At 38.9% G+C, this 12,344-nt stretch overlaps 1 protein-coding gene across 2 annotated transcripts in view; it reads left to right on the top strand.

The window, feature by feature from the left end:
• Positions 1-1,743: 1,743 nt before the first annotated feature.
• Kif2a (kinesin family member 2A) overlaps positions 1,744-12,344 on the top strand; it is a 64,479-nt gene continuing 53,878 nt past the window's right edge. For both annotated transcript variants that reach the window (XM_076857241.2, XM_076857240.2), the window contains exon 1: positions 1,744-2,083. In XM_076857241.2, the coding sequence (XP_076713356.1) occupies positions 2,020-2,083 (64 nt within the window). In that variant the 5' untranslated portion in view covers positions 1,744-2,019. The remainder of the gene's footprint in view (positions 2,084-12,344) is intronic.

Below are 12,344 nucleotides of genomic sequence, written 5' to 3'. Positions count from 1 at the left end.
CTTGATCTAGAATGTTGATGGAAACAGCCACATTGCATATTTTATGGCTACTCTTCAGAAGGCCACTTGCATACATAACCCATAATGCAAGTATTGCTAAATATATATAAAAAACATAAGCCTTTTGGGTATGACTTATAAAGGAAAGGTTTTTGTCTCATACATTTTTATGGAGCAAGATGATGTACATATTTTAAAAATACCTTTGAATATGGATTAAAGGTTAAGGCTTCTTAATTATATAAACCACAGGGTGCAATGTATGTGTCAGCAACCATTATAAAACAATATTTTATGAAGCAATTTAAAATTTAGGAGCTGTATAGCTTTATTTCTTTGCATTCTTTAAAGAATACGCAAGCAAATAAATGTTTTATACCTCAGTTACAGAGACATCATAAAATTAATGCTTCTAGACAGCAGCTCAAAGAGTTCAGATAAAATGCTTCAGATTATAGTAAGAAAACACAAAACAAGGAAACCCTTATTTGGTCAAATCTTATTTTGAAACAGAGGGCCTGAAGTGTGATGTCATTTCTGGAAGAGAAAAGCAGAAGGTTTTTTTTTTTTTTCTTTCTTTTTCCGACATTGCCTATCCAGTTTTGTTTTGTTTTGTTCATAGAAATTACGTCTACTTTAGCATAGGTTTAAAAGACTGTTTTTGACAAACAGACCTTCGGTATATTCAATTTACATAAGTGTTTCAATTTTTGAAGCATCTACTTGAGTTATTTATATTAGGTCGGAAACTTTAGGCAAACTCATGTGCACATATGTACTTACACACACATACCCAGTTTCCAATTGCAGAATTTTAAAACTGTTTTTAATCAGTACAAGAAGATTAACAATGATTATGGAAAGTAGGTAATGAAAAAAGTAACTTCCTCCAGAACAAGTTCCAATACTATAAGCAACTTCCTATTTGGGGGTTTTCCATGTGTTGTACAGTTTTCATGGTCCCTGTCTACAGGGCCTTCCTGCTCAGAGAGGATGGAGTCTTGCTCACCTCACTGTGATGTAGTCAGACTAGTCTAGAGACTGCAGAAAAGACACATTCTTAGTCATTCTGTCTGTATCCTTTCCTTGAGTCACAGTTACTAGGGTTACAGGCAGGGCAAACAAGTCTTAACCTCTATAGCAGAAACAGCACAGCGGCATCCGATGGACCACAGCCACAACAGTTAAGGACACCCAATGCAGGACTTCTGAGTCACTAGGCACGACCACAGCGAATCAGGTCTTCATTCCGCCTTAGGTGGGTGACACCCCTTCTCCATAACCATATGGGAAATCTGAAGTGTGCCTCGGGAGAGCAACTTGGACCAGTAACCTATAAATGGCAAGTGGGGTGACACCTGCAGATGAAACACCTAAGTACTGTCTCTGGCGGGTCCCTAAATTCACTCCTCAGCCCCGCACTGCACTCCTAAAGCCCCGAAACCACTAGGCCCCCAATCCATTCCGGCGACAGCGCCAGAAACCACGGCGCGCCGCTTCCCGCGTGTTCTAGGCCGCGCGGTGAAATCAAACGCGACGCCAGCTCCTAGTGGGCTGGGCCGCGCGCGCTACGTTCCCGGGGCCTGCCAAGCTGCGGCTGCAGCCTGCCGGCTGCGGAGCTGGGCGGGGCCGCCTCCAGGCAGAGCGCGAAGGGGAGCTGGGGAGGAAGAGACGCTGGCCGTACGTTTGCGCAGGCGCGCGGCGCCCCGCCTCCCCAGCGTCGACTGCCGGGCGGGCGGCGCGGGCCCTCCCACTCTTCGCCGCGCCGCCTCACGGCCCCGGCCCTCGCTTCACCCCGACGCCCCTGCGTGCGCCTCCTGCCGCCGGCCTGCAGGCCCGGGGCCTCCGCCTGCTTCCCCGCCGCTGCTCCTCGCGGCGCTGCTCGCGTTCACGCTGTCGCCCGGCCCGGCGCGGCCGCGGGCAACCGCTCCCCCTCCCGCACCTACCCCGCCCCCTCCCCGCCTTTTCCGCCCTCCAGTCCCCCTCCCTCGGCCCGCTGCCGCTGCTCCAGATGAGGTGATGGCAACGGCCAACTTCGGCAAGATCCAAATCGGGATTTACGTGGAGATCAAGCGGAGCGATGGTGAGCCGCGCCGCTGGCCCCGCCGACCCGGTGCCACGTCCGGCCGTGCGCGAAGGGGACGCAGGCGCCGGCCGCCTCATTGATTGCTCCGCAGGGCTGTGGGGGCGGGAAGGCGGTGGCCGCGGCGCTTTTGTGTGTGGCGAGTGTGCGGGTGAGGCCGGTGCGGGGTCCGCCCGGGCGCCGCTGCAGTGCAGGGGGCCGGACCGCTGGGGAAGGCCGCCTTGGTGGGTCCCGAGCAGGGTCTCCTGCGACTCCGGGTCTCCATCCTCCCCGGGGACAGCAGCCCGGCCCAGTGCGGGCTTCGTTAGGGATGACCCTGCCTCGAGCTCATCCCGGCTGTTCGGTTTTACCGGCCTCTTAGTTGCCGGGGTGGGGGTGGGGAGCGTGAAGACCCGTGATTTCAGTATTTAGGGAACCGACTACCGGTCAGAGGCTGAGGTCGGGGAGCAAGACCGTAGCCAGAAGCTGCTGTCTGGTTGTGGGCCTCCTCGGCTTTCGTTCCCAAGCATGCTTCTGTTTGCTTGTCCCCTCCTTAGAAGAAGGATGTAGAGAATGCCGCGCTCAGCCATGCATAGGGGTGGGGAGCAGTAGGAAGAAATATTCGGTAAGCTTCTCCAAGGTGATGGTACGGAAAGGGAGGGAGAAGGGGATGGACAGTCAACTCCTGGCACTACGGAGAAGGTGGGGATGGGCGACCGGATGTTGATATTTTCACACCCTCGGGAGAGGTAACTGAGAAAAGTGTGAAACGAGGTGAAGACACACGCTTAGTTTTTTTTTTTTTTTAAGAGCCTTAGGTTTACGTATGTTTCTGTAGGTTCCTCTTGGGGAAGGTGTTTTATGTCACTAGCTTGGGGTGTGGAATGTGATACATCAGCCACACTTGGAAATCATTTATATTATGGAGGAGAAAATACAGAGGGAAATAGGGAGAATTATTTTCTTTCAATACAAATATTGAGAGAACTAGGGATGTATAATATCCAGCATTATGAGGTGTTCTTGACTCCATGCTTATTATAATCATTCTTTTTATTTTTTACTCATTCATTATTCTTTAGCATAGTCAGTAACGTATCACTTCCACACAGTCTTTTGGTTTCCACCAAGTTTGACCAAGTTATGTGAAGCTATATTGAGATATGTTGGGAGATACTATATAGTTAGTGATTTTTTCTCTTAATTGTATTTGAGGTAATTTGTGGTTAAGAACTTCATATGCATCATTATCCTGCATATGAAGAAATTATACCACTTAGAGCTTCAGAAGTTACCAGTAACACTACTGGGAAAGAGATGTCTTTACTTGGAATGGGATTTCTTTTATATTTTTCTCTCAACATTACTTTCTTGAAAGAGTCCTGTTATATAATTTCATTTGATTTGGGTTCGATGTATGCCACTGGAAGTGAGATTTACATATTATTTTTAAAACTTGGGGTGCAATAAAATGTTAAGTTCTTTACAATGTTTTAAGCCTCTCTGATTATAGGTGCTAAGAAAATAATGTATGACATTCAAGAGATATCTCTTTTTCTCTGAGCTAACATCTTTTTTAAATGTATTGGATTTGAAGCAATTTTGGTTGTTTGGAGGATATAGGCTTCTAATATTCTTTCAGCCTTTACCTTTAACCCATACCAGAAATTCCCAGACACATATTCTTACTTTAGTGCTGGTAATCTACACATTTCAAAAGTAGTTTCTTGTAAAAAAATAATGGAAGTCATTACAATATATATATTATCCTAACCTATTGGTGTACATAATTAAGTGCCTTGGGTGCATGATGGAATTGATGGATGGCAAAATATTGGTAGAGAACTTTTAAAGAGGGGAATAATTATTTGCATTAAATGATAAAGTTTCACAGTGGTAATTGGCTGTCTGGGACACTTCTTCAAGCTTTCTCTCTTTCACTTTAGAGAAACTGTTTTGCTTCCTACTACTTTTGTAACAGATCTGTATTGGATAAAATGCTAGTGGTTATTATAACAAAAGTAAACTTTGTAGCTGGATGCATATTAGAGTAATGTCTGAATCAGGGGAAATCAGAGGAGTGAAGAGCTGCTTTAGACTGCCATTAACTGGTGACTTGATATTTTTCTTCATGTATACTAATGGTGATCCTTGTCACTGTTTCAGGACCAGACTTTTCCCATCAGTGATACTCATATATTAATACATTCCAAAGACAAAAGAGTAAATTGAAATGGGCTTATTCCTATTTTTGAGGCCCTGTGAAAACACTAATCTCAGTAAGTCTTTACTGATTATTAAAACCAGATGATTGGTCAACTGAGTTTCTTAGTCACCCTTTATCATTCATGATACAGCTTATTTCCTTTAAATATTATTGTTTTGAGTATATAATTCAATATGTATGATGTTTTTAATTTTTTAAAATTTATTTATTTTTCAGTTGTAGTTGAACACAATATCTTTATTTTATTTATTCATTGTGGTGCAGAGGATTGAACCCAGGGCTTTGCACTTGCTAAGTGAGTGCTCTACCACTGAGCCACAACCTCAGCCCAATATGATGTTTTTAAACTGCAGTAAGGAGAAGGTGTGGTGTAGAGAATGCTATGGAGGGATGTCAGGCTACCCACACCCATTTCAACCAGAGCCAGGATGTTGCAGCATTAAAATACTTAACTAATAGATTCTGAAAGTCAATTCATCTGTGTGTCATCCCTCCCTTCCCTGAAATGTGCCTAACAGAGCAGAGTTGAGTGAATTGTTCATTACTGGATTTTAAAACATTTTTTAATTATTCAGATGAAATCTTCCCAGGAAGTGAAACCCTTATATTTATCATTCTGTACTGTCACCTCATACTGTACCCTGCTCCCTCCTTGATGACCTCTCAGTTCAGGTCCCCAGAGTTGATTGAAATGGAGTGATTTGCTAAGACCAGTAGTCTTTTTCTGGTACTGTAAGGTTAGAAGTGGCAGGGGTTTGGCTTGGACTCCCGATGTTGTTTCCAGACACAGGTGATAACCTAGTATGAAATTGGACTGGCTTTTGGAAATGGACACTCAAGTATTTTTCTTGCATGTGTCTTGCTATTATCTGTCTCATTCAGGTCCTTCTTTAAGATCCCAGTAACTCTAAAAAGTACAGTCTTATAGTTGTATACCTAGTTAGTCATTGGGAATTTTTTTTTAAAAGCTGCACTGTTAAAACATCAGTTCTACAGTAGCTGTGACTACCTTTTAAGGACTGGAAGAGGGATGAGAAAAGTTGAATTATTTGTAGATTGCAGTTAAAATGACATTATTCTTTGGGGTCTCTTAGTCACAGTATTGATATATGTGATCTTAAAGGAATCTTAGGATTCTTTAGCCAGAACAATCCTTGGAGATTAACTAGTTCTAGTTAAATATGGAAACTGAGTCCCAAGTCACCATAAGGGGTTTGTCTAGATTCATACAACTTGTCAGTGGCAATTGGGAACCTATCTTGCGTAGTATAGAATGCAAGCTATCAAGAACTGTGACAGTAAAGGAAGAATTCTGTTACTAATCATATATAGTCTTATCAAAGTGGAAAATTGCTTCTCACTCATGGAAAGGCACCAGGGACCACTGTAATGGTCCTTGATATAGTGTAGTTACTAGAATGTCACAAAAACCCAAAATTTGGGAGAAAAATATTTTTGTCTCAATGAAATGTTAGAAAAGTTCCTTAATTAAAACATCCGGAATCCAGAGGAAATTGAAGATTTCAAAGGACCCATTGGGGATTTTATAGTTTAGAGCAAGAATCTTGAGAGAAAACATTAAGTGTACTAATTCTCAACACGCTTTTCCACATTATTCTGCCAGCTCATCTTGGCATGTCATTTTATAGGCTTCTGAAGAATAGACTCCAAATTTAGGTAATAAAAATTAACCACACAGCAGTACAGTTGTCTTTTAGTTATAATTTTGTAGCTCATATGGGGGTAGAATAGGATAGGGAAATTTGTGGAGTAATAATTCCCTTTTGCCTGATAATGAGGGTGATAAGTGATTCCAGATATGTATTTGTTGGGCATAGTTTTCCAGGTGCTTCCAGATATGTGATCTGATTGTATCAACACAGAAATCCTAGGAAGTAAGCCAGTAGGAGGGTAGTGGATTCATTGTTTTACAGGTGCAGAATATGAGGTTATATTATGTGCTAAGATCAAATGGTTCATAAGGGATTTAGTCAAAACCTAAATCTATTCAATTCTACCTCTTTTAACGACTGGTGAATATTTGCTGATGATATTATGAAGTGATAAATTCTAAAATGTTAAATTTTCTTTTTGAGACATATAACCTCCTGTAGTAGAATTCTTTCCACTATTACCAGACAGGCTCAGACAACTACCAATTTATAATAGTTTAAATTTACCAAATTGATGAAATCAATTTCACATTCGGCAGTCTAAGGCTTTAAAACCCTTTTCAATAGGCCCTGACTTTTTGCTTGTTAGAAGTGCCTCAGAAAACCAGAATCTATATTCATTGTCTAGCCACTTGATTCTTATGACAGATTTCTAGGGAAAGGGCACGTATCAATTTGTTCTTTATGTGATAATTAAAAAGAAAAAAAGAAAGGATAAAAGCTAGGGAAAAGAGGAAAGAGCCAGTGAAGCCTGTGTATGCTTATATAGAGAAAGGGTGTGAGTGTGAAAGATTCAGAACAGTGGGGGATCCAGACTCTTTCTAGTCACAAGTATACATGACATTAATATTACATTAATCTTTTGCAAAGTTTAATTCTTGGTTGTAGGTACCTGCTTTTGATTTTGTAACCTCTATTTGTAACTTAAAATAATCTTTAAGGTAATTTATTTATTTTGAGATCATCATCATTAAACTTAAAAATAGATCATAATTCTTAGCTGAAAACCTTGGATAAAACTTTTTATTCTTCTGTTTTACTTGGGGAGCAAATGCAGGTTTGGTTGTCCTTCCATTGTATACCATCTTTTAAAAACTAAAGAAATATTAATCGTATTATAGGTCTAGCACTTCTAATCTGAAATTTTTTAATCTAAAATGTTTTGAAGTCTGTTTAATCATTCTAATTCAGTGCAACAAGTGAAAATTTCATACCTAGTCTGGTATGACAGATTATAATTAAAATTCAGACACAAAAAATATTGTATAAAATTGAATTCAGGCTCTGTATATTAAGTATATACGAAACAAATGAATTTCTTGTTTATACTTGACTCCAATCCCCAATATATCTCATCAGTTATTTACAATGTTACAAAATCTAAAACATTTTTGATCCCAAGCATTTCAAATGAGAGTTACTCAATCTTTATAATGCATAAGTGAAAATAGTCATTAGAGGGGCTGGGGCTGTAGCTCAGTGGTAGAGTGCTTGCCTAGCATGTGTGAGGCACTGGGTTTTATCCTCAGCATCACATAAAAATAAAAAATAAGGGGCTGGGATTGTGGCTCAGTGGTAGAGCGCTTGCCTACCCATGCGACGCCCTGGGTTCGATCCTCAGAACCACATAAAAATAAATAAGTAAAATAAAGATATTGTGTCCAACTACAACTAAAAACTAAATATTTTTAAAAAATAAGTAAATAAAAATAAACAAATAAAATAAAGGCATTCTGTCCATCTACAACTACAAAAAATATTTTTAAAAAAGAAAGAAAATAGTCGTTAGAATTTCACCATATTAAACATTTTACATGCTTGATTACATATAGTTGCTGTGCTATGTAGTTACTATGGAGAGCTAAATAAATTGATGTTCATGGGTATTAGGATCTCATCTAATGAAAACAACACAAAAAGGAAATGGGGAATCATTTCATTGTTGATTAACAGTTAACATTTTGTTGCTATCTCCCAAGAGAAAAATTAGGAAGTAAGCATCTCTTTTTAAAGACCTTCTTCCAAATATGACCTTGACTAGGCCTTTCTCATTTTGGTGCTACCTGTTTTTCTCATTATGCAGTATAATAAAGCTCCCAGTTCAGAAGGTTATTTACTAGGTGTGGGATATTTTGGACTATAGAACTTAAATGATTATGGCATATCAAAGTAATGTGATCTCATATATTTTTTAATTGCAGGTTTTATTAAATACTTTTATTAACAGCTTAATTCCTATATATCAGATTTTCCCATAGATGGTGGAGATACCAAAAAGAATAAGGCAAAAATAGTTCCTGCCCTCACAAAGAAATAAATGATTCAAATATAACTTGATAAGAACTGATAGAAATATGTCATTCTGTGTGTACATCATTACCACTTCCCATTTTAGGTTTAGGTTCTTTAGTTAGATTTGAAGTTATAGGTCTTCTGAATGGAAAATGTCATATGTCATGCATATTGTCCTTTCTACCTTCTCTAACCATGACCAATGTCCATTGTCATTCATGCTGTGCTTTCCTGAGAACTCATATTTGGCCTTAGAATTCTTAAATATATAGTTTGGATAGCCTCTGTTAGTCAGATGAAATTAGCATTATTTGTCACTATAAGCCTATTTTCTATTCTCTAGTATCCTTTTTATTTTTTATACCGGGGATTGAACTCAGGGGCATTTGACCACTGAGCCACATCCCCAGAACTTTTTTGTATATTTATTTAGAGACAGGGTCTCATTGAGTTGCTTAGAGCCTTGCTAAATTGCTGAGGCTGGCTTTGAACTTGTGATCCTCCTGTCTCAGCTTCCCAGCTTACAGGCACTCGCCACTGCTCCTGACTTCCTTTATCCATTTGAGTTATAACTTTAACCTCTATATTGATAGCAAAAGGAACAAAGTTTACTCTTTTTAAGTTTCTGGCAGACCATTCCCTGGAGCAGGTTTCTGGGTTGGAAATGCTTATAAACACAGAGACCAAGATTGTGGAACCTGAAAGCAGGTATAGCCACTCTAAAAGCTACTGGTATTTATGTGTTATTTGGGAATTATCACCTTGCACAGTATGGCCAAATGTAAGAATCTGTTTTTATTCGTTTTGTTATGACTTTTAATCAAATTTCACATATATAGAAATTTTTAAAGGAAAGACAGGTTCAAGAGGGGACATATGTATGGTAAAATTTGCTGACTGTGCTTTCCCTTTTGATCATAATTCTTGGCCAACAATTATCTACTTAGCCTCACTCAGATAGCTTTTATTTTCCACACTGCTACTTGATTTGTTAAAAAGTCAATCCAGTTGTTAGTCTTAGTAGCTGAAAAGATTTAACATTTGTGCCCCTTAAAAGCCAGTTGCTTTGCTAAATGTATTATTATTTTGATTTTTTTAAAGAAGGTAAGAGTATCTTTCCTAATTACAGAAGAGAAACTTAGCCTCACACATTGATTCCTGTTTGCAGTTAATATTGTGATCCGTTATTTTAGGAAAAGTAGCATCTCCTAAGGGAAGTGACCTGACAAGACTTTATGAAGAATGAAGTTTAAATAGTGGGAGGAAAATGACCAGTAGATAGATTGTCTTGGGGGGAAGGAGACATTCCAAGCTTTTTGCACACAACATGGGAGAGGTTCTTGAGCTAGAAACAGGGCTGTCAGGTAAAAGTCTGTCAGGTGGGAGGGTGAAAAATGAGGAAGATAAGAAGGGGCAGAGTAATCTGGGGTACTTTATTAAAGACTTGTAAACAAAGATAAGGTAAGAATCTTGGAATTAATTTCTAGGACACTTGGAAACTACTGTAGGACTTAATCTTCTAAAAGTGGTAATAGGAGTTAGCCAGTGATTAGTGGTAGATTAGAGGAAGAGTAGCACTGAAAATGAGAGCTAGTGTGCAGAAGATTGCATCAGTCTGGGAGAGTGAACACATGATTAAAGAACAGATGAGATGCAGAACACCCTGCAAAAAGAATTGATGTAATGTGGTGATACGACTTGTGCTGAGTAAAGGACAGATGAGTTGGAAAGGAATGGATTTCACATTTGTAAAGTCTGAGTGTAGATTGTAAAATCTATTTGGTTCTGTTTAGTCAAGCTAATCCTATTCATGAATACAGTGTAGAGGACGGTAGAGCCTACATACAATGTAATATTAAAATCATGCAACTTAGACTCTTTTTGCCTCTAATATCTTGAATGTAAGTGAATTTAAAGTATAGGTCATTTCCAACAAATGTTTACATGCCGCAAGAATTTACTTAAGTTATAACTGTTTTGCCTTAAGACTGAGATTCTGGAATGGAATGGAAAGGAGAATTAGTACTTAAAGAATTTGGCTTCAGCTCTTTAAGGGATGAAGTGTTTTGATTCTTGAAGCTGGGGGTTGGATATGTAGGCCTTGTGTTAATTCCCAGTAATCTCCTCCCCTTTCACCTTTTTTCTTGCTCTTATTTTTTTATCTTTTTTTTCTCCCCTCGAATATACCCTCCCTATTTCATTGTTTATAATAATCTCTTAACTGCTATTTACATTTGAGGACTAAAAAAAGGGATAGGCAAGGGACAAGTAGGCTGAGTAAATAGGGTTTGAGGCAATTGAATTAATTGATATAATACTGTAATGAGGGACATGTGTCATTATATATTTGCCAAAATCCATAAATGGTACAACACCAAGAATGAACCCCAATTTAAACTGAGGACTATGGGTTATGATGATAGTAGGGGAGGTTGTGTGTATTTGTTCAGAAAGGAGATATATGGAAAATATTTGTATATGCCACTCATTTTTGCTGTGAACTTAAAATAATGGAAGGAGGGTCTACAAGAATTTATAATATTTTAAGAGTGAGGATCAACCATGCAATTAAGTTTTTGCTCTTCAATTTTGTCATGTGTAGTCTTTGGATCATATAGGAGATTTAGGGTGTGCCAACAAGAAATTTTTTTTTGATACCAGGGATTGAACTCAGGGGCACTCGACTGCTGAGCCACATCCCCAGCCCTATTTTGTATTTTATTTAGAGACAGGGTCTCACAGAATTGGTTAGTGCCTTGCTTTTGCTGAGGCTGGTTTACTGGGATTACCCAACACAAGAATAATTTTTCAATGCAATGAGAAGTATTCAGATATGCTTGGTAACCTTAGCCCAGTTTCTTTATTTCAGCCTGTGGACTTAATGAATTTATAGTTCATATGCTTTGATAAATGTCCAAGTAGTGCAGTCTGGAAGTATCAACTAAGGTTGAATTTAAATAAGAACTTACCTATTCTAGTTGAACAGTAGGAATTTTCTGCTATAAGATATGCACATGAAATATAACTTTCATATCAAGAGAAGTGAGTTGGGGTACAAACATTGAACTTCAGTGGCACATGACTGAAATCCCAGTGGCTCAGGAAGCTGAGATAGGAGGATTGCGACTTCAAAGCCAGCCTCAGCAACTTAGTGAGGCACTAAGCAACTCACTGAGACCCTGTCTCTAAATAAAATACAAAATAAGGTTGGGGATGTAGCTCAATGGTCAAGTGCCCCTGGTACTCCAGAAAAAAGAACCCAAAAATTTGAACTTTTTTCCTTTTATGGTTCTGGGGATTGAACCCAGTTTTTCTGTTTGTTTGGTAATAGTATTAATCCTCTAATTTACCATGGACCACTAAAGAGACATGGATAAAATGATTTACCTGTAATGTTTTTATGAACTGAGAACAAATTAGAGGTCCTAATTAATGAAGTAAGTCTTGGAATTTAATCACAGATAGCTCCTTGATGAAATACTGTTATTGGTCAAAATTTACTTGTGCTGTTATAATAAGGACATTGACTTGTCCAAAGCTGTACGTAAAGGAAAAAGCAAATGTGAGCTTGAAACGTAGATTGCCTCCAAAGTCCTCTACACTCTAATTCCTTTTAGAGTTCTGTGTATATTATGGCTGTTCCAGTCATTGGAAGTCAGATCATTAAGTATATAATGGTTTCATTTTCTTCTCTGAGGTAAAGTTTGCTTTCAGGCATTTTTATTAATCCAGCTAGTATTTGCTGGATAACTATTACATGTCCTTTCATGGTCTTTGAAGGAACAAAGGGGTTTTCCCTAGAAAAGGTTACTATGGCAGATGGAACAAAAACATGAATTACTAAATATCTCCATTTCAGTGTCTCTTGAATACCTTAAATTCATTGTGTCCAAAATGTCTTCAAATCTACTTCAGAATTTCTAATCACTTTCATTTATCCTGTTGTAACTTAGAAATCCAAGTGTCTTCCTTGATTGATTGTATTCTCTCTACCTCATATCCTGTCATGAAGTTCTTTTAACTCTCCATCTTTGGTTAATTACTATTTCTGAGTAATTCCAAACAATCTGACTTTCCTTTCCAATCTCGT

The sequence above is a fragment of the Callospermophilus lateralis genome, chromosome 5, assembly GCF_048772815.1.
Source record: "Callospermophilus lateralis isolate mCalLat2 chromosome 5, mCalLat2.hap1, whole genome shotgun sequence".
NCBI classification, from domain to species: domain Eukaryota; kingdom Metazoa; phylum Chordata; class Mammalia; order Rodentia; family Sciuridae; genus Callospermophilus; species Callospermophilus lateralis.
The sequence above is the reverse complement of the archived record's forward strand: the minus strand, read 5'-3'. Positions and strand labels throughout refer to the sequence as shown.